We start from the raw sequence: 27,814 nt of genomic DNA on the forward strand, positions 1-27,814 counted from the left end.
TCTTGAGTTCTCACCCAAATTATTTAAGGCCAGACTTAAGTTCTTTCCTGTGCCTTATAGCTGGTTACTTTCCGTAAGAATGCTCTCGCTAAATTGTCCCACACTTCCACCTCCAAATCACCACCCCCTTCTTTCTTCCTCTGGTTGCTCCTTCAAACTGCGCATGCACGTCACGATACGTTCATCGTAAGAGTGGAGGGTTGCAGTGTTCTGTTAACGGCTTCTGCCACGACTGGTTTGTCAATCCGCCCATCGTGTTTTTTTTTATATATTTGATTTTGTTGTTGTTTGTATTTACCACTTGTGTTATCAGTTGTCTCTCATTTGTTGTTATTTGTTGCCTGTCATGTAACCAGTGTGCGTGTGTTAATCATTATATTCACGCCTTGTGACACAGTCCATACAATTGTGTAAAAATCCATAACGGTTTCTGTGCTTGTGAATGTTACGGTGCTGCCCCACCCACCCACGGCTTGGTAACCTAGGCGGCCGCCATTATTGACCACCCCCACTGGCCCAGCCTGCATATGTATGTACGTACGTATGTTGAACTTATTTTGCACCGTACGTAGCCAACCGTGCAATTTGGAGGTGCGGGGGAAGGACGACAAACTAAAAACAAAAAGCAGTTCTACAGAAATCAGTTTTAAACCTAGTTTGAAAAGTGCGTAGCTCCAGTAGCTTCCTAATGCTGGGCGGAGGAAGATTCCAGACGGCCGCAGAAGCGCATCTAGAAGCACATGATGCAGTGACCACCGTCTTCGATGGCCAGGCAAAAGCCGTTGCTGCGAGGATGCATACTGCATAGGCGCATACCAGAGATATACATACCATCTTATTCAGCCCATTAGCCAGTGGTGGAATTTCCTGACAGGCCTATGTCAGTGAGAAGACAATGCATCAGAAAACCGCTGTTGACTGCCTGCTACGTGGGTGGTGCTCGAGCTGTAAATTCTGCTGGTAATTTTTGTTTTTATTGAAATTGACAGTGTTCACATGGACCTTTCGTCGTTCTCTGTCAAGCTCTGGGTCAAGAAATGAACTCGCTCTGACAGTGCCTAATGCTGTGATTCATAGGCAATGCCATATTCAACTTTTGAACGACTTTACATTTTAAAGGCCCTTATCTCGCGTTTCTTGGAACGCTGAAACGAACCTATAAAAAGGAACTCCGTTTGTGTGAACTTGTTTCCTGCTATTTTAAGTGCCATGTGAGAGCCCCTTCAAGCAGTGTTGCTTTGGGGCGAGGGGGGGGGCTGCCCCCCCCCCCCCTCTTCTAAGCGTCACCCCCCCCCCTTTCTAATTTATCATCTTACAACTAAGCATTGGGTCGTCACGGACCTTCCTCATACACATGGAGCAGCCTACACGATAGACAATAAGCAGCCCGTATCATTACTCCTTCTGTTTCACCTTTAACGTTGGTTTAAGGTTTCTTCAGCGTTGCCTGTGTTGTGGTGCCCCACGTGACTAATTGCATGCCTCCCCTTCCCTGAGGTCCCCCCGCCCCTCTCCCCAGGGCTGTCGTAAGCTTCTCATTCCGGCAAGGCAGAGGCCGCCGCTTCTCTCACCCCTTTGTCGGTTGCCTCTTGGCCCCGATTATTGGCGCTGGCCATGCCCTCCACGTGTCACGACGCACAAAAGGGACACTCCTTGTCCCTCTCTGGCGTCGAGTTACGTGAGAACCCAGCAACCGTCGTATTTATTTTTCGTGTCCAAAGAAAAATGTGCACGGCCGTTTGCATGGGATGGGCAAGGGGTGGGGCGGGGGGGGGGGGGCGCGGGTGGGGTGAGGCGGAGAGGGGGAAGGTTGCGCTCCTCCTGACCCTGACGGCCTGACCTTTCCATCGCACGCTGACCTTTCCACTCCACTTCCCATGCAAACGTGTGCTTTGATGCGCCGTGGCGCCACAGCTCCCCGCTCGGTATTTGTCAGCTTTGGAAGCACGACGCCCGCGGATCGCTTCTCTTCCCAAAAAGCCGAGTGGGGAAACAGACGCACTTGCACACAAATGCACGTGGGCAGTCCTGAACCCCCCCCCCACTCATCGTATTAGCCTTAAAAGGCTGTTGTGGGGTGAGCGCTGTTAGCGAGCACCTATTAAGGCCATCGTGGCTCGCGATGGGAGTGGTGTGGCCCGAATCGCATGCGGAGAACACACGCGACCATACGGACACACGCCACAAAGCGAAGGCAAAGATCTCCTGTTTCGCCGACATAGACTGTTGGGACGAGTGCTGTTAGTGAGCAGCCATGAAGGCCCACATGGCGCACAATGGGGCGATGTGGCCAGTGCCTTGCCCATCCGCCTTCATTCCCTCCCCCCCCATGCTGACATTCACAATGTGTACGAGGTGCTCGTTTAATGCTGAATTGACCTCTGGGGAGCCCCAGGACGAGTTCAGATATATCTGCAGTGAATATTAGCCATGAGTGGGAATCAAACGCGGGTCGCCGGGCTCATAGCTTACTGTGTGAACCACGACACTAACGATCCCCACAAAGACGGACGCGCACACACGCACACACACACACACGTGACAGACACCGCCTCGCAAGCCAGTTTTGTGGATCTTGGGGATTTTCCTCAATAATCGTCAGTGTGCCGTCAAATACTATCGCATCAATTCGATCAGCGGCTACCTTTATTAAGCATTGATTGTTCTATTGTCAAGCGCTCAGCCTCTAAAGTTTTCAAATGCATGAAGGCAGCGATACAACCCCCGAGCACAAATCCTTTCTGTTCACGTACAGGCCTCGCGTCATTCACTTCCAAGGATAGTGGCAGCTCAATAACAGAAGGCTCGCAACCAGGGCCAATAACAGAAACGAATAAAAAGTATAATAAATAACCTGCTGAAAATTATCCAACCAAAATTATCGTTGTGGTTCCTATATTTGTTGTGAATAATAATAATGAATAAAAACAGATTGGCTTAATCACACAGCCCGGCCTGCAGATTCTACTGAAACAGCATTGCCTGGATTTCCTGTAATATGAGGAAGGGATACCAGGAATCAGAAGGGAAATAATTTGCGGTTGTGGTGGAATCATGGATGACTGGCCACAAACTTTGGGGTAGGTCACCCATGAAATGTACAGTGGTGCATTTATGTAGATCCATTTAACTGTGCAGAGAATGGTACTTGTTTGATCTGGTTTTTTTTTTCATTTTAGACGTGCAATTGCACCCCTGCGATGGCTTGCCTCACGCCACTGATGTCAGAAGGGCCTCTGACTAGGAGCACTCGAGGGCGTTTTTGTCTTTACTTTGGCCTACTCTTCCACACTGGCCAGACGTTGGAGGGCATGGGAGCAACCACACTTGATCTCCACCGCACGTAACCTACCGATCGACTTAACCGTGGCGCAGCGATTAATGGTGCTGAGTTTGACAGAGGCGATGGGGGTGGTTTAAAAAAATAGAAAAATGACGCAATTGTTCAACTGCCAGGCCGGAAGTTTGAGTTGAACCGGCGACCTCTGCTTTTCGAGTCCAGTGTGCTGACCGTTACACCATAGCAGCGTCCCATTAACCCATCCTTACATGTCATGCATTTGATGTGGGTTTTTTTGTTTTCGCTTATTAATCACTTGTGGCATTGGTGGTATTGAGGGAGCTTTCATATATATGTGCATAGTTAATGTTATTCATACATTCACCCACTTAAGGCTTCAATTCTAGATTTGAAGCTTTCGTGACTGCAAGGAATCATATTCTAAGGGTTTTTTTTGGTAAAGTCACGTAGGTAAAACATCAAAATTAATGAAAATAAAATAAAAACAAAAATCACGACGTTTCGGAGGCAACACAAGTCTCCGTCATCAGGTGGGACCGTCACAGCCGAATTAGCTGCATCAAGTGAGGCAATGATTCAAGAAGTAATCCCTTATAAGCAAGCCCTTTATGTGGCATGGCCACATCTCATTAAAATGTAAGCATGTCCTGCGTCAGACGAATGTACTGCTTATTTGTGCACAAATTATTCTCCCTTCATCTTTCTGTCTGCTTGATTTTCTCATCTTTGCAGCCTCACTTTTGACTGCAGTTGCCCCTTTTCTGCAATATTATTTAATCAACAAGTAATGTAAATGTCAAGTTTACATTTTCTCGCAAACACGACAGCCCAATATGCTTTGTGTCAAAGGAATTAAATCTTCTTCCAGCCGAGGGGGAATTTAAATTTCTGCAATTTGTGATGTGGTGTTCTTCCTGCTTGTTTACTGATACTGTGCAACTACTTTTGTCTCTCCCGACATATTCTCTCCCTCCCTCCCTTCACCACGACCCAACACTCGATCCATCCTACTCTCCCACGTGCGTCCCCCACCCCTGATTATGTTTCTTCGTTTCTTCACTCTTGCCTCAATGTTTCCGTTGTTGTTGTTTCCATTTTCTGCTGTTCCTCTCAGCCGCCCACTGCCTCTCCTGGTGGGGAGGTATGTACCTGCAATTCTACTCTCTCATTCGCACGCTCAGAGTTTGCCGTGGCCGGATTAGCGTAGGGCCTTTCGGGGCTACAGCCCTCAGCCTCGACATACGGCTTCATAATAGTTGAATCGTATTTGTGTAGACAGCCACAGCATGACTGTGTGTGCGACGGCCAGTCACGTGCACACAATTAAGATCGTTATGTTTATTTGAACTTTAGATTTACAATTCGTATGTAACGTTAACAAAAACCGGAACGGAAATAACCTCGGTAAAAATAACAATGGCATGGGTGGTGGTAAAGCAGTGAAGGGTAGACGTTTAGTTTACAAAGAGGAGCCCCCCAAAGCTAACAGCCCCCGGGCCCCCATTGAACGTAATCTGGTCCTGAGTGTCGCCACCCCAATACCCACACTCGCTCGTGTTAGTACCAACTTGCTTTTACCACTTTATCACACGTATAGCACTTTGCATGTGTTACACGTTATGCAAAACTAATAATGATATAAAAATTGTGTGTGTTGAAGCAAAACTCAAGAAAAACTTGCGACATTCATCATTCACGCGGCCTAACTTAATGATTGACTTGAAGGCAAAGGTGCAGCTCTGCAATTGGCTGCCCACAGCACTGCTGCATTGGCACCTCCAGAGGGCCCATCTAGAAGGTACTTTTACCTACTTTCTCGCTGGTCAGATGTGTTGGAACAGGTGGAAATACCCACACCTCACCCCCACCACACACGATCTGCTGCTCGAAGAATCGTCAATAGCCTCCTTAATTCTGCCGGGTGGACAGAGGCGGGGGATATGTAAGAAACTTGACCATTGCTTTAATTGTCCATTCTCAATGCCAACGATAACTATAATTCCTTATGTTTGCTCACTCTGCATGATGTGAAAAAAAAAAGTCGTGACCAAATAAGTTGAAATCTAAATCAGAGTGTTTATTTAGCCTGGAGAAATCTGATGAGCTATGACGCTCAGATGTCCGGTAGGTGGCGGGTCAAAAGGTTACTACAACAAGCAAGACAAAAAAACATGAATAAGAGTACAAAGTTTAGGAAAGGCGAGCAAATCACATAAAAATAAATACTGAAAATAGATAATGTATATAAATATATAATGCAGGGAGAGCACCTGAAAGAATGACCACCGTGGAGATTTCGCAACGTAATGAGATTTAGCGATGGAATGAGTTCGTGTGCAGGAGTGAGTTAAATTGTGGCATCACAGAACTGTGAGGGATGGTGACAGCATGGGCAGGCCTTCATCCAGCAGTGGATGGAACAACGATGAATGGCGTGTAAACAGCGTTAACAGAGTTATTTTCAACTTGCGGAGCAGTAAAATGTGCAAAAAGAAAGTTTAAAATCAACACAAAATTTTGGCGAAAAAATGAGTGCAGGTGGCTGAACGAGACCATTTTTTTCCCACCACCGATTATGCAATTACACACGTGAACCACTTTTCAATTTTGGGGAGGAATTTTTGTTTCTATGCACACATTCTCAGCCCCGTATGCTTAAAATACATCATCTGGACCAGGGGAGATAAATTGTGTAATTTCAGTTTTTGGCAACCATTGCCTGCACTGGTTTTGTTGCTGTTTTCAATCTGAACATTTCAAAATTGATTCCTCTGGTCCTGGCACCTTCCACTCCCCCTGCCGCCCCCCCCCCCCCAAAGCTTCACCAAGTCGCACTGACCAGCTGTGTGGGGAAGTATGGCCAACAAACCCCATGACCCACGCAGCATGGGGAGGCCCTATTTGTATGTATGTTGAACTTCTTTTGCGAAGCCAACCATGCTAATCGGAGGTGCGGGGAAAGATAACAAATTAAGGGTTCTAAATTACAGTTCGACTTTTTCGTCCACTTCCATTGGATATATACATAATGAATGTGGTATTATTTTAGTTGCGTTTACAAACCACTGCCAATGCAAGTCCCTTATTGTTTGCGTCCTATAATTTTGCGTAATTACACTTGTGGCCATACTTATGCGTGAAATCTATTTCTCGCATTGTAATTGCGTGTAAATGTACACATGATGTATTGCACAAAAGTATCTATATATTTAGGTACTGCCGTAGTATTGAAACTGAAGTTGTCATTTGCTGTTACCATTTATATCCACATTTAGGAGATAAACATATGGAAATTTAAAATGATTGAACTGCAAGGCAAATCAAATTTACCTCAAGGGCAGTAAAAAAATAATCTGTCTATATTTGCCCCAAAAGGTTCAACATGGTCAGCCCACTGATTGGCCAGAGCTGGTACCGAGACTGCTTCTGATTGGCTGTGTCAACCTCAGTGCTTTGGCTACACGTGGTTTGGAAGCGGGGCGGGGGGTAGGGTGGAGAAGGGGGCAGCCGTCATAGTGCCGAGGTGCAAATCCATTCAACAGTGGAATCTGGGCCCTCTATCGTCTTTACTACCAATAGATGAACCTGGCGCACCGACATTATAAAATAAAGTCTCTCTCCGCATGTACTGGGCCCTGTGTAGGGGACTACACTCGTATCACCTCATGTTATTGGCTACACTGGGTGAACAGGAGCAACGCGATATTAATTTTTAAAAACTCCCTTGACACTGCTGACCACAGTCAACTTGTTGAAATTATTTAACGGACACGGGCACGGGGCGGCATTGATTTTGACACCGACTTGTCTGAAATGCCCATTTCCCAGCCACCCACATGGCTCGTCGTCATTCTGCCCATGTGGATTCTTTGTCTGGGCCTTTTGCCAGCCGGGCTCCTCAGCGCTGTGCACCGCAAGGCAGTCGCACATGTGGCCGAGTGAAACGGATCCACGACGGCGCTCGCCAGAGCGAGCAGACGCGCCAGCCTTCGTACATATTGGCTCATTTTTCTTCCTTGTCAACTTTTTCGATTTTCTGCCACAGGAGTGTTGCTTCGTTAAAGTCGCTTTCACACACCCCCCTCTCCCCGCCCTTTTTTTCTCCTTCAGACCCCTTGCAAGTGCCGAGACTCCCTTAAGTTGCCTGAAAATAGCACGAGCAGACTTTCCCAAAATGCAAAAAACGAAACAAACGTGACGTTTAATTAATCCAGAATCACTGCTAGGATCGTTTTGTCGTTGAGCTTTGCATTTGTTTTGTTCGTGCTTTTGTTATTAGAGCAACAACTGCTAATGGTCTTACTGTGTACTATGCAACACATTACACAGCGGCAATGTTGAAGAATGTCGCTAACAGTGTTGCTAATAGCAATGATGCGATGACGTTTTCTCTTCTTGGTTCACACGTTGATGCGCATGCGACTGTGTGTGTGGTGCGGCGACCACTGTGGAATTGTTTTGCGTGGTGTCGTGCGTGCTGTGTGTCCATCGGCGCAGGTCTCTGTGCATGTGCGTTTTTTGTGTGCACACATTGGGTGTTTACATATGATTTACTGCTTGTCTATATATGCGTGTGCATGCATATGTGTGCACGGTGTGTTTGGCACGCATGCGCGGCGATTGCATCGGTGCGTGAATTTGTGCGTCTTGTTTCTGAGCATGTTTGCTTTTTTTGTGCTTGTTTGTGTAACCGAGTGCATGTTCGTGTCATCCTGTGCTTGTGTGTGCATTTTTTTCTTGTCTGTGCGTCTGCCTTTGCACATGTGCGTACATGCGTTGGCACAGCGGCTAACGCGCTGCGCTACGAACCTGGCGATCCCTCAGTTCAATTCCCGCTCGCAGCCAACACCAGTGACCGGTTATCTGAACCGGCCTAAAATGAGTACCTGGATAGTTACCTAAAGACATCAACACAGGGGAGATGGAGGCAGCCGGGCCAGGCATGGTGCCGGTCACCCCCCCCCCCCCCACCCCTTTATCGTGTGGCACTTGCCCCAACACATCAGTTGTACGTATGTATGTTGAACTTCTTTCGCACCGTACGTAACCAACCGTGCTAAACGGCGGTGCGGGGAAAGGACAACAGCCTAAACACAAAAAGCAGTTCGAAAGAAATTAGTTTTCAATCCAGCCGATTTAAAAGTGCACAGCGCCCAGTGGCTTCCCAATATCGGAAAAGTAAGAGCGTTTGCAGGCGGCCGCGGAAGGGCGTCTGAAAGCGTGCGTACGCGGCAAACCCACCTTGGCCGTCTTTCGTTCCGACGGCGGGGGACTGTTGTCATGTCTTTACGAGCGTCTCTTACCCCACCCCCCCCGGCGATTCAGAAGAGCCCTCAGGATGCGGCGGGGCGCGAGCGGCGCTCGCCGTCGTGGAGCGGCCGCCCCGTGTGGGTGGACCGCGCCTTCGCCGGCAAGGTCAAGGTGCCGCACACCTTCGTCGTGCACTCCTACAAGCGACCCACCATGTGCCAGTTCTGCAAGCGCCTGCTCAAGGGCCTCTTCCGCCAGGGCATGCAGTGCAAAGGTGAGCGCGAGCGTGCCAATCGGAGGTGCGGGGTGGGCCAACAAAGCAAAGCGTAAAAGCATTCCACCGTGCGTTTATTAACTGTCAAAAGCCCAACTAATGATAGGTACTGCATATTCCCCAGATTCACATGATCCATTGTTGTTTATATGACTACGTTAAATGCTCACGAATTTTCTCTTGTGTCATCTTTGACCTTGGCGTTGGCGGGGGGGGCCTCTGGCCTGTGAAGTTAGGCTCGAGGCACCCGGCCTAGACTGTGGTCTCCGCCTATAGGATCCTACCAGGACAGGCCTTGACATTGGTCTAGTCATCAGCTTGGCCTTATGGATCCTGGCTTTAAATCTAAAACTGGGGTGACAGGCTCCCAATTCGGCTTGGGGCATGTTGAGGAGACGGCGTTTCTTGCATTCATACATTGTTACGTGAGAAATAAAGTCAAAAGTTTGGACGGAAATTATGATGATGATGGCCTCATTCACAAAAGGGTGACTGTGCACTTTGGGGTCTCGTCGTCCTTGTACCCCTTTCATTTATCATTATGAGGAAGCTCATTTCATGCTAATCTCTCTACCTTCTCTCTCTCTCCCTAATCTCCCCCATTAACACAACTGACGTGCTTGCGTCCGGGGATGGCATTCCTTTCCAGCTCAGACCCCGCCTGCTTGCACATCGCCACATAAATAACCTCTTGTTGTAACAACTCTCGTTGGTTCAGCAGTTCCACTGCTGGATTATTATTTTTTCCGCCTGAGGATGACAGCTTTTGTTGCGATCGAAACGTCGTGATATATTATTTTTATTTTATTTTTCTACCTACGTGACTTTCCGAAAGAACCAAAAAGTATTAATTAAAATGTCAATACATCAACAGTAATATGATGATGATGATGATGAATATCTATGGAGCAGTAGTATGCTGATGATTATTGTGATTCAGCCATCCATGAAGAAGTGTCCCTCACGAGTCTCGCGATTACATCCTCTTTTGCCCGCTCTCTCCTCATCAGGTTATGCCCTCTCTCGAAAAGCAAACATTCATTTTGGAAAAGGGATTTTGCCTTGTTGATTTGTTGGTGAATTGATTGTCTGCCTGTACTGCTCTGGGATCACAAGCTATAACCATAATGTTCGCCGCAGAGATAGAGCGAGAGATGAAATGGAATTTGGCATCACAGGACAATGTGGGGTAGACCTTCATTCAGTAGCGGATTGGTCATGGCTGATGATGATGAAATGAAGTCGGCTGCAGACGTACCTTTTTTTTAGATTAAAATACCCATTTCCCTCCATGCATGCATTTTATCTGGCCCCTCTCTCTGGTTTCCTTAAACATCCATAAAGACTCCATTAGTAGAATGATTTCACATCCCAAGGAGAAACCCCGTTTAAAAATAGCGTTGCGATGTAGTACTCGCTAAACGACGTTTCCTTTTGAAAAATCAATTGTCACAGCTACATCTCTTCTCTAGTCGTGACAATTGAAGGAGACGTTTGTAGAAGTGTCCACTAAATGTGATAACACAAGCTCCCATGGGGTTGCCATGCAGGATGCTTGGGGGCTGTGTCCAGTGGCTGTCGGGAGCTCGGTGATTTTTTTTTTTTTGCCCAGCGTAGGTCTATAAGTTTAAACGACAAACTATTTTTACGTTCAACTTAAACAGTTTACATTTTTTATATTACCAGGTAAGGCCCACTGAGCTATGAAGCTATTTTTCAAAAGCGACCTGGCCACGAATGATAGCTCAACGAAGTGGCTTATCACGTGGAGATTTGTATTGCAGCCAAATACTCTAAATGCGTGTTTCTTAACGTGGACGGAAACAACCGGAGGACTCTGAGAAGAATCCACGCGACCACGGGGAGAGAGACCACGCAAACTCTAAATATACAGGCGTCCGGGTCGGGATCGAACCCACCACCTCCTTCATACCAGGCGAGGTGGTTAACATCTCGCCACCGTGGCATCCACTGAGCTGTACGAAACAATATCGATGACATCGCTTATTTCTGTGACATGAACCTAGCATATGGTGTTGTAAAATATGCTGGATGTGTTGCTGGATGTGAGCCTGGGTTTAAATCGAGGAAATCACGTCTGAATGAACTCGCTTGAATGTGCTGCTTTCTCTCGCAGCCGAGCAATTTACTAGTGTCACAAATCTGCGATCCATAAACGCTTTTCCTCCAAAGTTGTGTGTGTTACACGTGTGGGCCACCACTTTAAAGATGCCCTGTGGAGGTGGGGCCTGGTGGCTCTGCGTTCAGAGCACTGAGCTGAAAGTCGGGTTTGGTCACAGGCCTGGCATTAAACCGGATCCTCAAATGTAGAGAGATGACTGGCGACTAAGGACTGCACCCCCATCCCCTGCCCCCCGTGAATGATAATAAATGTAATTTTCATCATTTTTTCCATATCCTACAACTTGAATAAACATATTATTTTGATAGCCGTGCAGCACATTTCTCTGTCGGCACAGACCATGCGAAAGTGCAACACCCCTGGTGTGGATGAGAGTCAATTTAATAGGTCTTAGAAATAGTGTTGTGATATCAGCATCTGCAGGGCCGTTCTCCAAGATGGATGATGCAATCGAAATGATTGTCGAATTGGTGCATCGATGCAATCCAGTCCGACGCTCACGAAGCACACGCAGAATTGTGTATGTGTGAGAATCTGTAATTTGCAATTTCGGAAAATTAAATGCATACGATAAGCTCATGTTACATTTAGGCGAATTGAGTGGACAAAACTGGATGAAGACATTTAATGAATATTAGATGAGGGGAAAAAAGTTATTGATTCTCGAATCGATTCCCAACACTGGATGCGCACAGTTCACCGAATAACTGGGCAGTCGGTGAATGATTACATGCTTAGAAATCGCTTGTCAGAGGCCATTCTCTGTTGGGGGGGGGGGGGGTAATGCATTGTCAGGATTTCTATCGTGATACGTACAATGTTTTATTCAGGGGAAAGAAAAGTTTTCATATTTATGTATGCAAATGACAACATAAGAAGTGGCAGAAATTCTGTTAAAATGCTCCTGCTGATTTAAGACTGCGCATAAACAAACAACAAAACCGAGTCCGAAGAATGAATAATATTTTTCACAGCCCAGCGAATAGAGTGGCAGGGAGATGAATGCGTCCATCGAGCAGCACGCAACCAAAGTCGTGGGTGGTGGGGGGGGTGTATAATTAGGACATTGAATGAAATCTAAGGGAAGCTTTCTGATGAGCCGATGAACGCCAAATGTGGGAACAAATGGAAACCGCGAGGTTCGTTAGCGGCGGGGGAATAATGTGAAATCTGCATGATGACGGCGGTGAGAGCCACTGGCTGCCGTCGGATGTGTAAAGCAGAACCGAGAGGAGCCTAATTAAGCGGGGGGGGGGGGGGGGCGACTTTGATCTTAGAACACGAGCTCGCAGCACGAGCCGCGTGCATTCACAGTCTCGCATGTCCAGCCCAACGGTGGTTGCTGCACGCACGTACGTATGTCTGTACGTTGAACTTCTTGTACGTTGAACTTCTATACGGCTGGGTGTCTGTGGGTCTCTGTGTAAGTACGTGCGTTGAAATTCTTTTGCACTGTACGTAACCAACCGTGCTATATCGGAGGTGCGTGGGGGGTGGGACAAACTAAACACAAAAAGCAGCTCTAAACAAATTGCTTCCAAGTTACTCAACTGGGATTGTATGTAGCAATAAACACTCTCTACGGGCAGATGATGTCCACTTTGTAGGCCAATACTGAGCCACCTTGTGCTGAACAGGGAGAGCTGCCACTGCGGGGGAGAGGAGCTCCCCTTGGAATGGTTGAGATGAGATTGTGGTATAAGGTGGTTTGAGATTTCTAGGCATTTAAGCACCGTACAAATGAAAATGTAGTTATTAGATTATTGTTTATATTGGCTAGTTGTGTTTTGATAAAGAGGCCGGCAGATGTTATTCTTCAGCGTTGTCACTTGTGCACATGTGGGGCCACCACTTGTGATTCATGAACCTGTCCAGTTGGCAGACGTCTGCAGAGTGCTGTCACTCTGGTATGCACGCGGATGAGATTCCTCCCGTTTCGCTACGGACGCACGAGAGGCGAATAAAACAAATAACATCCATCAGCGGCCTACATCAAACACCAGCAGCAGCCTGCAACTGTATATAGCCTTTAACAGACTGTATGGGGCCAGTGCTGTTAGCGAACACCTATGAGAGAGGCTGGCACGGCACATGAGGGGGTGGCCGGCCAGCAACACGCCCCCCGGTCGCCTTTGTCTCCCCAGTGGCGATGTTCACATACCGCAACAGGTACTAATTTGAGGCTGAATCGACCTAGGGGAGGCCCAGAACCGATTCAGATAATCGTTACTGGTGTTGGCCGTGAGTGGGAATAGAACTCGAGTCACAGGTTTAGTAGGTCGGCATGCTAACCACTGCGCCACCACTCCCAACAGAATGTATAACTCCACCCCACACGCACACACATTGCTCTCCAGCTGTGCCTGAAGAAGCTCCCAACACGTGGAGAGAAACCTCGATCATCAGTATTGTTCACTATGAGATCTCTTTTACCAGGGGCAAACATGATGCCTTGTATAAAGGTGTCAGTTTTGTACCAGTTTAAAAGAGATCTCATAGTGTAAATGCTTACCCCGAGCTCTCAATACTCTGATAGTGCACTGTGTTTGAGTTGTACGCCTTCTGGTGTCATCTGGTCCAACACCAATGGGGACTAGGCTCTAAAGAAAGCCGTCTCGGGTGTGGACCAATCAACTTCAAGGACAGTGCATATTATTATCATTATCAGAGTTGCTTCTTTTTGTTTGCATTTTTGACTACTTGTGTTGTGGTTATTGCAAACATGATGCCTTGTATAAAGGTGTCAGTTTTGTACCAGTTTAAAAGGGTAAAAACCTACTACTAAACATCAGTATTGTTGGTCTCACGCTTGGTTACCCAGGAAAGTCTCACTTCGTCTCAAGCCTCGTTGTCAGGAGGGTGCTGCCACGTGTTCGCAGGCGACCTTGCTGCCTTGTGTAATCCCAATAGAGTCATTTGCAGCAAAATTCGATGCCTTTTTGGCCACAATGCCAGTCACATTAATCTAATGCGCTCTATATTTAAAGTGCGCCTTCACTCAAGGCACTTGACATTAGCTTACAAAGCGATGGCAGAATGGAATGATGTCGTTGACAAGGGGGCGTGCTGCAAGGATTGAGGAACGAGTGACAGCGATAGGGGAGGGACGGAAAGGAGTGGAGGGGCGAGGGGAGGGAAGAGAATGGGCAATAGAGCAGAGGTAGGCTTCAAGAGAGGAATGGAAGGCGATGAAGGAGGGAGACTACTGCATGTACATTGTATGGGTGTTGAACCCTCTTCTCGTCACATCATGCCAAACAACAGGCGGTACAATGCATCACCAGAGCTCTATCGCATTACGGTGTGCAAGGATCGTAAGAGGGGAGGGTAAAACTATTTATCATTGCTGCAGTGGATGAGGGTTGATGGAGAGGGATAGTGACTACCTCTGTATTGGCAATGTCAGCATTGCTTGCTTTTGATTGACACTGATGCTGGATAAAGTTCCTTTTTTTTTTGTTTCGAGTAAATGTGAATATACTGGGCCCTGCCGTAGGAATGTGGTATTTTGAGCACTGGCACACTGTTGCTGACACATGAGCTTGACCCATATGCACTTGAGCAGGAAGACTGAATAATATTACCGTTGACTCTCGATTATCCGTGGGCAGATTGTATCCGGGTTATAAACCATAACCATGCTTCCTGACTCGTCGATGGTCAGTGACTCGGTGCCCACGTGATTGCAAATACCTCGGCAAGTAATCAGATTACTTGACCGAACAATAAAAACAAATCCGGACAAAACATTCCAGGTTTTAAACCCCCTCCCCCCCTTTGTTTATAGCTAAACGATTAATTAGTTTCTGTGGCCTTATCCAAATACGTTGTGCATTATCCACATTTTTTTTTTCTCCGGGCCACCCATTGCCCCGTGACAACAGACAATCGAGAGTTTTGACCGCGCTTGCCTTTTTTAATTCCTTTATATTAAGTCCGCTTGCTTGCTTAGGACCGTGCAAATCTTTCGGTCGTTTTCTAACCCACTTCCCGTGATCCAATCGAGCTGACATTTTGCACACAGACTCGTTGTGCGTGACAATTAATGTTCGTGAAAGTTTTTTTCCAAAATTTTACACTTTTTAGGACAAAAATATAATATTTAATTACCAATTGCTTAATGGTGCAATGCAATCATCTGAGCCATAGGTGGCAGCCATCTCAAGCCAGAGGACGAGAGGACTCTAGCCGCCACGCATATAAAGGATTTATAGTGAAAAACTTTGTTTTTACGGGTTATACTTATTTGTTAATTCATTTATTCATTCGTGCAGTCTTAAATGAATTTATTTTATCTAAGCCCACTTGCGCTTTACGTACGCCTCGCTTTTTGAAAATCAGCATTACGGTAGCCAACGGCGCGGCCGATTCCGTCCGTCGTTTTGTCATCGAGCTTTACAAATGAAATAAAATAAATAGAAACGAAATCAACGTGTGATTCACGAGTCTGCGGTCGATGGCCGCGGCCGGCTTCTGATCGCCGCGTCCAGCCAGACAGATGGGGGCCCCGAGATTAGCAGAGACGGCTCAAAATGCTCCTCATAGAGGGGACGCTCTTGGCTCATTGTAACCACTGGCTGGTGGCCTTGGGGTGTGGAGATGCAGATAACGGTTGCAGTTAAACAATAATCATGAGAGTAATAACCCCATGTTACGTTTAATGCGACTAATGTTGTTTTTTTGTTACGTGTGAGAAGGATTGCCACCTCTCCCTCTCAAACCCAGTGCTTGTCCTCGCGAATGGAAATTTCTGTTGCTTGCCAATTTTTAGTCATCTGGCATTGTCTACTTAAATTCTATGCTAATGACCCACTGTACATATATATCCATCTCCTCCTCTTAAATAAAGACCGCAGGTGAAATGAAGTCACAGTGGGGCTCCCTGCTAGGGGTGGGTTTCGGCCTGGTATTCAGGAGGGTCATGGGTTCGATCCATACCTTGACGCCTGCTGTATATTTGGAAGTCTGTATGTTCTCCCCGTGGTCGTGTCGATTTTTCTCTGGGAACTCTGGTTTTCCCCTCCACATTTAGAATCCACATGTGTTTAGAGTATTTGGCTGCTAGAAATTTCCACGTGATAACCCACTGTGTAGCGCTATTGTTTGTGGCCATATAGCTCAGTGGGCCTTACCTGGTAAAATAAAAATGTATTGTTTAGTTTAAGGTAACCACCATTGACTTCCTCAAAAGTGGCACTCATTTCATCAACACCCAGTGATGTGAATAACTGATCCTTGGCCGGCAATTGAACTCGCGAGCTTCCATTGACTAAGATGCTTGCTCCCACCGCTGCAATCGCCTGCCTGGCTTCTGATGTGATTTGTTGTAAATTAATTGCATCTTGTGCCCTTTTCTCCCTGCCGCCCGCAGACTGCAAGTTCAATTGCCACAAACGCTGCGCTCCAAAAGTGCCGAAAGACTGCCTGGGCGAAGTCATCATCAATGGAGGTAAGAGGCTGTTCAATTCCATGGCTAAGAGAGAAAGAGAAAAAAAAAAATCATCACCAGCAACGTAGCTGTCGAGTGTGCAGGCGGTGTAACTGCTCCAGGGCCCATGGACCCAGCTTTGAAGAGGGGCAAATTGAACAGGCTGCCCCAATTTAATTCCTTGCACAAGGGGCCCATGCTCATCATTCAACTCCATACACAACACTCATTTATCAGAAGTAGTGCACCTTCTATAGATGGGATTTAGTTTTTTGCTTGACACGTTGGGCACCATTTAGTTGGCATCCACGCGCTGTGTTGTTGTGTTCGACGTTCGTGAAGGTGTTTTTATTTTTGAATTCGCGATTTCGATAGCTTTTGTTTGCAAGCAAACGCCGTTCGATACGAGTCTATTCCGTAATGACTTGGTACGATATCCGCTTCTGACAGGATGGCCTGCTCTGTGCACCAAATTGTATTTGCCGCTATCGTGGTGCTGCCGCCGATGATGGTGGACACGATCGCGGTTGTACTTTTGAGCGGGAAAGACGAGACGAAAATCAAGAAAAACCACGTAAAAAATTTAAGCAGCACTCACGGAGGTGGGGGGGGGGGGGGGTGAGATATAATAAATATACTTTAGCATAAAAATGCATTTGACATGCATTTATGCTGAGCTTATAAACCCCGCGATCCTTTCTGCACGGGGAGTTAATAAAAGCGCGACATTGAACGCGGTGTTCTTGCAATGTCAACCCTCTAAAATAAAACCTGCGATTTTGATCTTGCATTGGAGGGACATAGTTTGAGCACGTCTTGCGGTAAGTAGTTTACGAGGGCAAAGGCCATGAAGACTCGGCCCGAGCTGCTGGAGCTGATTCAAACGGGGGATTAGTCGCGATGCAAATAGGCGGCAAATCCTTGTTCAGTTGACTCTGCGTTACACTGCAACCAGCCTGAACATTAGTTGAAGACTATCACGGGAGGGCGACCACAGCGGAGATGGAGAATGAATTGAGATCTGCCCATGGGCAGCTAGAAATATTGATTGTGACATTTTAGGACCGTGGTGGTTTGCATCGGTAATGGGGATGCTTTCATCCAGCAAGCGGCATATCTTCATGGCTGGTGATCATGATGAACAGGGCATGTTATGGTTAGAGCAAAGTTCAGGTCTTTTAGGTTCGTGTCAAGGACAAGGCCTGTAAAAGTGCATTGGCTTCCACAGTCACGCTGGTATTTATCTTATCAGGTTAAGAACTCTGTGGTGGTGCAGTGGTTGGTGCAATGTGCCACCGACCCAGCAATCTTTCTGGTTTCGTCAAGGAGCATAAATCATCACGCGAACTCCGGTCATCCTCGCAGCAGCGGCTTTTGGCTGGCCATCCAACAAAGACGGCCACTGCATCGCGCGCTCTCAGATGCGCTTATGCGGCAGTCTGTAACGTTCTTCCTTTCAATATTAGGAAGCCACTGGTGCTATGCACTTTTAAATCTAGATGGATAACTCATTTCTTTAGAGCTGCTTTTTGTGTTTAGTTTGTTGTCCTTGCCCAACACCTCCAATTCGCGGGGTTTGGCTACGTACAGTGTGAAAGATGTTCAACATACATACGTACAGCCTAAGTTGTATTCCTATCCATGGCTAAGATCAGTGGTGAATTGTTATATATAAACCATGCCCCCCCCCCCCCTCGTCCCTCTTCACCAACCCATACGAACCAGCATGGTGAAGTAAGGTACAAAAAACTCCCATTCCCGACACTGCATGCGGAAGGCTTAATCCAGCAGCAGATTGAGAAGGAACCTTAAATTATTATTCTATTTTTATAAAATGGGGCATTACACCACCTCTTCATTTCGCTTTTGTTGAGGCCTCCATTGAGGCTGAATGTAAATTGACAAAATGTAAATGTCTGACATTTTGTTAAATGTTAACACGAGATCATATTGCAGAGTAAGAGCTTCCTACGTGCAATTGTATTCCATGTGCCAATGGAAATGTTAAGAGTGCATTCGGAAACCCATTCAATAGGAGAGAAAGAGTGATGTGAAAATGTTTCACGTATTGATTATTACCCCCACTTGTGATTCGATGAATTGCCATGATTCAGGGTCATTATTCGATTAAAAGTCGATGATTGTGTTTAACTGCCTTGGTGTACTGCAGCACCTCTTGTGGCTGTAATGATCATTTCAACTAATTACATACAACATGAACATTTGTCCTCAAATGCCGGGCTAATTCAGTGGTAGGGTAGTGGCTCTGTATATCTACTCTTGAACAAAAACCCCATTAATATCATCAACACCAAATTAATTAATTGACATTGTTTCATGTTGTTTGTATTGTTATTTTCTATTCACAATATTTATAATAACAAAAATAAGAAGGTAAGGCATAACATGACTAAACGCACCGAATATCGCCAACCGATTTGGAAATGCACAATCCAGTGCTAACGCAGTTGTGCAGCACCTATACCCAGACTGCCTGTCACGTGACATTTTACCCAGCATGGAGATGTGCAGCAGTTAGTCTGCGGCCCAGAGCACCCAAGGTAGCAAAAGACTTGAGTCGTACCCATTTACTTACCTGGCAAATGAGAGTTAATTATTTTCTAACTACGCTCATTTCAAACGGGCATCCCATAATTCCACTGTTATTGGCCACACATGTTGGGACCGCTGAAGTCGGGGGACGTCAGGTGGTACCGGCAGTAAAATATCTGACCTGGGCCCGTCGGCTCTGATGACAAGTCGCCGTTGGTTTTTCACGTTCTTTAAAACGTTTTTTAAAAACCCGATTTTTTACGGCTCCCTCCAAAAATGCCACATCAAATGCGGGACAAAGGTACCTACTGCCCTAGTTATTTTGAGGACACACAAACAACAGAGCTATGACCAAGCAACTTGATTCCACATCAAGCATCCACCTTTACCGGACACCTCTTAATGGCACTGCTGGATGAGGGACCACCCGATGCCGTGCAGATCACGTCGCGAGGAGTTATTTGAGTTTGACGAAAACACGGGAACATAGAAGTACAGTACGACGATGTATTTTGCCGTCCTGCCCACTCTGTTGTCCACAGCGTAGCCACGTTGTCCATGAGATGAAGTATTTGCCCATTGGGAACGATTGCAGCGAGATGTGAATGTAGGAAAATGGAAACTAAAAATATTGCAGTACTGCGTTGTCAGTGGTGTACGAGAGCATTCCTCAAGAACACTGTCCTGAAGAGGGGAACATTTACAATAAATAATTGTTTTACGACATGGCTGTTCTTCATAGCAGAGAGATCCACTGATGAAGAAGGTTTATGCCCGAAACGTCACCTATTACCAGGTTCTCCGATTATAAAATGCTCCGGAAAGTAAGAAGGAACCCAAACGTGTACTCGATGACAGTAAAGCTATTGCAATCTGGTCAAACAAGAACCCCCGTATAGCCTCAACAGGCTATTGGGGCAAGTGCTCTTAGTGAGTTGCACCTACGAAGGCCGGCACAACACACAAGGGGGTGGGTGACCAGTACCACTCCTTGCCACCTTTGTCTCCCCGGTGGCGACGTTTACACTGCATCAGGTACTCACTTGCGGCCGAGTCGACCTAGGGGAGGCCCAGGACTGGTTCAGATAATCATCACGGGTGTTGGTGGCTGTGAGCGGCAATTTAACTCGGGTCACAGGGGTCAAAGCGCAGCGTAGCGCTAACCGCTACAATACTACAAAAAACATCCGCTCATGCACGCACGGACACACACCTGCTGGATTATAAGACTCGCCACAAAACCTTTTATTTATTTTATTATTATTATCCAGAGAACACGGTATATTTTTTTATCCTTTTCCAGGCGATGTTCTTGATGGGTAGGGTAGAGGAAGGTGCAATGGAACTAATTTAACACATCGGCTTTCGCAACCAATCTTAGTCATAATGTTGTGTTGGGCTAGATCGCGTAAAATGCAAATGTCTCGTAAATCCACCGCTACCTGCCACAGCCAATCAGTAAGGTTTTGTACGCGACCTAACCCAAAACACTTTGTATGCATGTTGAACGTCTTTTGCACCGTATGTAGCCAAACGTGCTTATCGGAGGTGCGGGGAAGGACAATAAACTAAACAACAAAAAACAATTATTTATGACGCGCAATGGAACTGCGCAAGTGCCAAACTAACGAGGGAGCCATGGGGGTTGCGATGGTGGTGGTGACGTTGGCGGTGACGTTGTCAGTGACGTTGTCGACGATGCCACGTGCACGTTGCGCCGCAGATCTGCTGAGCCCCGGGCAGGACGCCGAGGTCGTGACGGAGGAGAACAGCGACGACAACGAAGACGGCGGCCGCAACGGCTCGGCGGACGAGGGCCCCCCCCCCGAGGGGGATAGGGAATTGCGGCCCCCTCGCGGGGGGACCCCCGTGCCGGAGATGGGCGAGGGCATCGACCTGGACCCCGAGAACGACGGCGACATGTCCCGCGTGATCAGGTGGGCGCCGGCGGGCGGGGGGGTGCGGGTGAGATGTTCGGTTTGCGTCTCCTGCTGCTGCTGCTGGTGGTGGTGGTGGGAATCGGAGTGGAGCGGTAGCGTGTAACGGCTATTAGGTGTTGCACTTCGAACCTCGGCGACCCAGGTTCGATTCCCGCTCACGGCCAACGTCAGTGGTGTTTATCTGAACCGGTCCTGGGCCTCCCCTCGGTCGACTCATCTGGTGAAGTGTGGAAACGTCACCACTGGGGAGACAAATGTGGCCGGGCGTGCTGTCGGTCAACCATCCCCCTCGTGTGCCATGCCAACCTTCATAGGTGCTTGCCAACACCACTTGCCCCAACAGTCTGTTAAGGCTAAACGGGGGATCTTTGTCTGTTTGCTTTTTGGTGGGAATCGTGGAGGCGGCTGCACAGAGTATTTAGATTATTTTATGCGATATTTTGATGTGACCCCACGGCTCATGCCAGATGTGGCCCCATGCGACGGCTCGCGACTCTTCTGCGTTTACGCCTGGTGAAGCGTGGCCACTTCTGCGAGAATAAGCCTTCAGCTGTTCGAACGGTGCCGAATAGCAAAAGCACCAATACATTTTTGTTATCGAGTCTGTTATTTTAATGTGTATTTTGTTTGTTTTGTTTTGCCATTCCCCAATGCAGCCCGTCCACCAGTAACAACATCCCCCTGATGCGGGTGGTGCAGTCGATCAAGCACACCAAGCGGAAGAACAGCCTGCTCATCAAGGAGGGCTGGATGGTTCACTTCACCAACAAGGACACCCTGGTAAGAGAGAGCTGTGTGGCTCATTGGTGGGGAGGCGGGAGCAGGTGGGGGAGCAGGGGGGGGCGGTGCATGGAGCTACCACCGCCGCTGGGATCCTGGATTTGAATCTGGGTTTCATCCGCCCGTGATTATAGCGGCCTCTCAAATGTAATGACTTGATGATCTCGGCCCACTCGCGGACGTAAAATCCTCATTAAATTCGTGTTTTTTCTTTCTTTCTTTCTGGAATGGCTTCGTCATCTCTGTGACATGAGGCCAATAGATCAATTGGAATAAAATTGAAAAAAAGGCCACCACAACAAAAGGGACACCTGGTCAGGAGCTTATGGATAGGATGGTCACATGCACAGATAGCCGAACATATTAATTGCGAGACTGATGGATATGTGTGGACAAGTGGGAATCTTTATTTTCTTCTTCTTGTCCGCATATGGCCACGCGTTGTGCGTTCCACTTTGTGCTCAGGCCAGCATTCCAAGTGGACACTCCGTCGCGATACGTCATCTCGGCGCATGATGCGAATTAGCACCATTGGAGTAACGTTGAAAAATTACCAAAAACAAAATGGAGGCACTGTTCGTGGGCTCCTAGACGATGAGCGACCAGAACGAAAGGCAGACGAGCCGGCCTATAAAAATGCAATGTACATGGAAACCTTCGCTCCGATGCGATTCAAGTAGAGTAGGTAATACAAACTTAAAGCTGAATCTTTGTCAATAAAAAATTCCTGGCTAAGGGGGATGATCGTGACTTTGTTTGAATCTTTAAAATTAATTAGGTTCGTGCATTCTTTCACGAACATCTTATTTATCGAGAGTCTAAAGGGCGACACACCAAAGTCAAATCTCTTGTAACTTTCCAAAGTACATCACGAGAACGCAATGATCATCGCATTATCCCGGCATCGCCTTCATCTAGTACAGAAGCACAAGTTTTAGACTTTAATGCAAAATTATATTTAGCGATGCATTTTGCTTCTCTTCGGAAGCGTACCGTACGGCCGTCTTGAATCACGTCTCCTCATGAGCATGTTACGTTCCGCTGATGGCGACTGTCCGATTCCAAAAAAGTTCCCTCCTGATCTGCGTCGTGGACCTGAATAGGTTACACGTGCTGCGGTGGGCTGCAGCGCTACGTGCAAACACGGGCCACAGGTAACAACAGACCATTCGTTTATTAAGGCGAATAATTAACGTGTGGTTGAACAAAATTCTCACGTGGCAGGGGTCACCGAACCCTGACGAATGCTGTCAGGTGTGGGTCTTAGCTGCCTGTGTTAATTGCCGATGTAACCCCGTTCGCGCCGAGATTTGCCGCAAATTTACTCGTGCTGAGCGTCCGTCGATGCCGTATAACGAGACCGGTGGGTGGAGGTGGGGGCGGGGGGGGTGGGAGGGGGGGGTTATCTTGTTCCCGTGAAAGCGATCGGCCATGCGATACGTGGACGGGCGATTCAGCTCCAGGCAAAAACATTTCTTGCCCGCGATTTTACCGTTGCAGCCAGCGAGTTGAGTATTATCCATTGGGTGCATTGGGAAGGAGTGGGGAGTCTATTTGAATTGTGACTGAATTACGCTGGAACATTTTTTTAAAGGAACATTTTAATTCAATGTAGTTATCTGCCCCACCCCCCTTCCCTTCGCTTAATGGGATTCTGGATTCCAAGCATTCATATAATTTATTTTGGAAACCCAACACAAATGGGAAATAAACTGGAAGATGTGCTTTAAATTCATTGTTGCACGGCAGGATTCACATTTCACGAGTTTGCATTTGGAGCAAAAGGCTTTGCTTGAAATCAAAATTGCATTAACGACTAAATTATGGAGGCATCAACACAATGCGTGTGCGCGTGTGTGTGTGTGCGCGTGTGCGCTCCACACACAGATGTACCAGCAGTCCTGTGTGGGATGAACAGTTGTTGTTATTTTTAGCCTTTTCTCTCACAGTCCTGCATTGAATGTGGAATGAATTAACAGTAATAACCTTGCTTTAAACATGGCCGGCCATTATGATTGCTACATGCTTTTGCAGTAATGAAGCGACGATCTTTGCTTAGCAGCCGCGAGGTTAACGGGTTTGATCGTCCGCCGATTTTTTTGACGTCCGTGTTATCGCACCCAAGAGGTTGTGGTGACACCTAGTGAATTAGAGGAGCATTTTATTGCTGTAAATCGTATTTTTCTTTCAACTCTCCAGAGATGTCTTTAAACTGAATGGAGACCCAAACACAGGATGCTGAGATCTCGGACAAAAAAATAAAATATGAAACAATAGCAAAATATCCTCTGCCAAGATCGACACTCAGACTTTACGTGAAAGGACCGATGTATTTGTTGTTTTATTTCATGGGTAGGAAAGCTTTTACTTACCGAGGGCCAAATACGACATACCAAATATTTTTGGCAGGCCACACATTAACGCACGCCTTAGCGTCATTAGGGTTCTTCAATAACAACGGAAACATGAGTGAGGGTTCACCTTGACCGCACCAGTGCCATGCGTCTGCTTCCCTCTCACTCTAACACCTTGGTGTCGGGTCACCGTTCAGACTCTGGCTTTGTTTCAGCTGGTCAAGGCCCCATTTAGCTTTTAGAAGGACAACCACAGCCCAAGACTGTGGGGCAGTGGTGGCTCTTACAGGACATCACAGGCTGGGAATGGCCCACGCTAACAAGGAGCAAAAACAACAGTTATCCAGAATCCACAAAAAATGTAATTGTCCAGAAAATGCAGCTTTTTTGAGTTTGCAAATTTAGTGGGTCAATTATTAAGTTAAGTGGTCATTATGCGACCATCCATGTGGAGACAATACAACATAAATACCTTTTTTAATGACTTGTCATGTGCTTCGATGAAGCCAGTATTGGTTACATTTAAGATATATATTTGTCGTTTATAGAGGTTTATTTTTGTCCAGGATACCCCCTCAGTTTCTCTCTGCTGCTCACTCTGTGTGTGCTGCTATCACTTGTTGACCTGGTAGACACTTGCAAAGAGAGACAAGATGTCTCACCTGCTTCTCACCTGGTCAATTGAACTCTGCGAATGAATGTGTACAGAGTATTCCCTCGTTTATCGTGAAGGGTACATTCCGGACATACTCGTGAATGCCAAATTTCGCAGATAATGATATTGGCCTATGAACATCTATCTTCTAAAGCTTTAACAAGTTCTCCTTTATCGGTCTCATCACTTTATCTCATAATTTTCTCGCATTGCATTCTCTCTGATCACTATCTCATTACCTTCTCGCTCGCTGCTTTTCTCTCCCTTGATGCAGTCATGTAGAGTTCCGGATGCGGTTCGCGGAATGCCAAAATCACAGATAGCAAGTTCGTGAATAACGAGGGAAAACCGTAGTTGTCTTGGCATGTGGCTGAACGGTGACCATTTCTTTTCATTGCAGCGGAAAAGACATTACTGGCGTCTCGACAGCAAATGCCTCACTCTCTTCCAGACCGACACCGGCAGCAAATACTACAAGGTACGGATGCACCCGGTGCATATGGATTGTCATAATCGACCGTGGTTTATCCACTGCTGGATAAAGTCCTCCATCAAAGCTGGCATCATGCACAGTCCTGCAATGTGACAAATATGATATTGAATTAAAATGAATCGCATTGTTATAAGCTCTGTTGTGTTAATAATGTTGTTATTAATTTATCGAGGAAATTCCCATTTGAGTCTCAAGACTCTTTTGCAGGAGGGTTTCTGCATTGGTTTGCTTGGCCACTTCCACACCGCACTGCCCACTGTGCACTTGTGTGCTCCCGCGCTTATGCTCCACACCTTCATCAGCGACCCACGCTGACCAGCGCGGTGAGGTATGATAGTCTGCCTCTTCCGTGTGCAAAACATGTTCGCAGTGTTGAGTCTTGTAATCCATTCGGTGGCATGAGGAGTTTCCTAACGTCTAGGGGTCAGCACCGCGTATAATGAGCTCGTGGTCCAGTTACGTGATGAGCAGATCGCACTTGATACATTCACGATATGAGGACTCTTTCATTCACCATTAAATTCGTGCTTGTTTACCCAGGAAAGCTTAGCCGAGTCTCAAGACTCTTTTCCTGACAAATAGTTTTTTGCACGACTGGGCGATGTTGTTGTCATGCATATTTGCCCAATACCAATTGCATTATGGGGGGGGGGGGGGGCGGGGAGGAGCTATCAGAGGAAACCAGAGAGCGGCCTAGATGTAAACTCACGCAGAATAGAGGGAGAACATACAAACTCCACACAGAAAGGCGCCCCGAGTTGTGAATCGAACCCGGGAACTTTTTTGCTGTGAGGCGCGAGTGTTAGCACTGTGCCACCCTGCCGCCCGTTTTGTAAAGGAAATCGGCGCACCACTCGTCAGCGTCTTATGAACGCTATTTAAGTGCATCCCGTTGCCTTCTCCGCAGACCGAGAGCAAGGCAATGCCTGCGTCGTATATTCGGCGCATGGTAAAATAACCTCCCCCCCCCCCCCCACCCCCCCAGCGGCAGTGTGCCGACAGAACAGACCACACGTGTACAGCTCACTTCTCCCTTACACGTCTCAACGCAAACCCGCCGATCGACGGGCCCAAGCAGCCTCCTCAATCACGTCCTGCTCTGCTCTCCACTCCCCGCCTCCCACCTCCCCTGACCCCCCCCCCCCCAGGAGATTCCACTGTCCGAGATCCTTCTCGTGGAAACGTCACGCAACTTTGGCATTCTGCCGCCGGGCAGCAACCCGCACTGCTTCGAGGTGACGACGGCCAACATGCTGTACTTCGTCGGGGAGAACCCGGTGACGGTGACGGGCGCCGCGGCCATGATGAGCTACGGCCTGCCCAGCAGCGGCGTGGGCACGGAGGTGGCGCGCACCTGGGAGATGGCGATCCGCCAGGCCCTCATGCCCGTGCTGTCGCAGGGCGCCGGGCCGCCCGGGCACACCGGGCACACGCCCCGGCAGGGCCGACGTGAGTGGCGCACCTCGACTAGGACGGTGGTAGTGGTGGTGGCGGTGGATTAGCAGTCGTCTACCATGGGCTGAGACGATCAATTCCCCTACACTTCAGAAACCAGTTAAATCGGGGGGCGGCTGACACCAACCCACATTCAATCCCAGGATCTCCGTTGTGCTGGCTTATTGCTCGTACTCGTGAATCATCTAGCTACTTTCTCTTGTTTTTATTTGTATCGTTTTTCGTTGGGCAATAAGATCTCGTTTTCACTGGCTGCTAAATATAAAGAACCACAGCGAGTGTAAATTCTAGAAATTGCTTCAGCAAAGGGGCAACACAAAGAATGATCTTGCACACACACACACAGCTCGCCGCGTCTAAATTCACCTCAAGGGTAGAGGTTGCGGCAAGGAGATTAATGAATGAACCCAAACTCTGGTGCTTGTATTCCAGGGGAAGTCTCCATCAGCATCTCGGTGTCGAACAGTCAAATTCAAGAGAACGTGGTGAGTGCGTGATGAATGAGTCCAACAATCTGAGAACCGGTTCCTTGGCACATTGTTAAATAAAGTTCCATTACAATACAATTTTAATTCCGTGTCCATTATAGGACACGTATTTCTGTGTTCCGAGGCATGGTCCGTGACTAATTTTCACTTCACGGAGTCGAGTTAGGGGCTCATTCTGACCAGGAGGAATTGGAGACCAAATGTGTTAATCATGAACTTTGTGCGATATTTGACCTTTGACCCAGAAAATCAGCAACCTAATCAAATGCGGTTTTATAAATGCCTAAGCTTTCTTACTTTTACTATCTAATCTTGCAGGAGAGAGTTGAGAATATTTTTTGTCAAAGAATAATGCAGGCAATATGTTCAGGTCAAATGGGAAGGTGATTTTAAATGTAAAATTTCACACACATTTTCCATAAATAAAGACAATTCTGAGTTTCGCCACGTAAATATAGACAACACATTTCGGTTTCTTAGCCTATGCGTGCCTTCTGGATAAATGTTTTTCATCGGCGTTTTTTTTTTATTGGGGTGAAAAAAGAAGCTTTTGGTTGGACAAACGTGGCAATTGTTATGTTTTATGTCAAAGTATGATTGCATCGCCCACAATCAACGCCAGGAGATTTACAAATGTCTCCATTCGCGTGTAAAATAAAAACAATGCACGGTGCAGGATGTATCATGCGCTCAATTGATG

At 47.2% G+C, this 27,814-nt stretch overlaps 1 protein-coding gene across 3 annotated transcripts in view; it reads left to right on the forward strand.

Annotated features, from left to right (window-relative positions):
• LOC144723504 (serine/threonine-protein kinase D1-like) overlaps positions 1-27,814 on the forward strand; it is a 157,792-nt gene that overhangs the window by 108,951 nt on the left and 21,027 nt on the right. For 2 of the 3 annotated variants that reach the window (XM_078602300.1, XM_078602302.1), the window contains 7 exons: positions 8,627-8,825; positions 16,340-16,417; positions 20,673-20,886; positions 21,546-21,669; positions 25,079-25,156; positions 26,320-26,620; positions 27,059-27,111. In XM_078602300.1, coding sequence (XP_078458426.1) covers positions 8,627-8,825; positions 16,340-16,417; positions 20,673-20,886; positions 21,546-21,669; positions 25,079-25,156; positions 26,320-26,620; positions 27,059-27,111 — 1,047 coding nt within the window. The remainder of the gene's footprint in view (positions 1-8,626; positions 8,826-16,339; positions 16,418-20,672; positions 20,887-21,545; positions 21,670-25,078; positions 25,157-26,319; positions 26,621-27,058; positions 27,112-27,814) is intronic. The other variant, XM_078602301.1, reaches the window with a different exon arrangement.

The sequence above is a fragment of the Lampetra planeri genome, chromosome 18 (genome assembly GCF_965212315.1).
Source record: "Lampetra planeri chromosome 18, kcLamPlan1.2.h2, whole genome shotgun sequence".
Classification (NCBI taxonomy): Eukaryota; Metazoa; Chordata; class Hyperoartia; order Petromyzontiformes; family Petromyzontidae; genus Lampetra; species Lampetra planeri.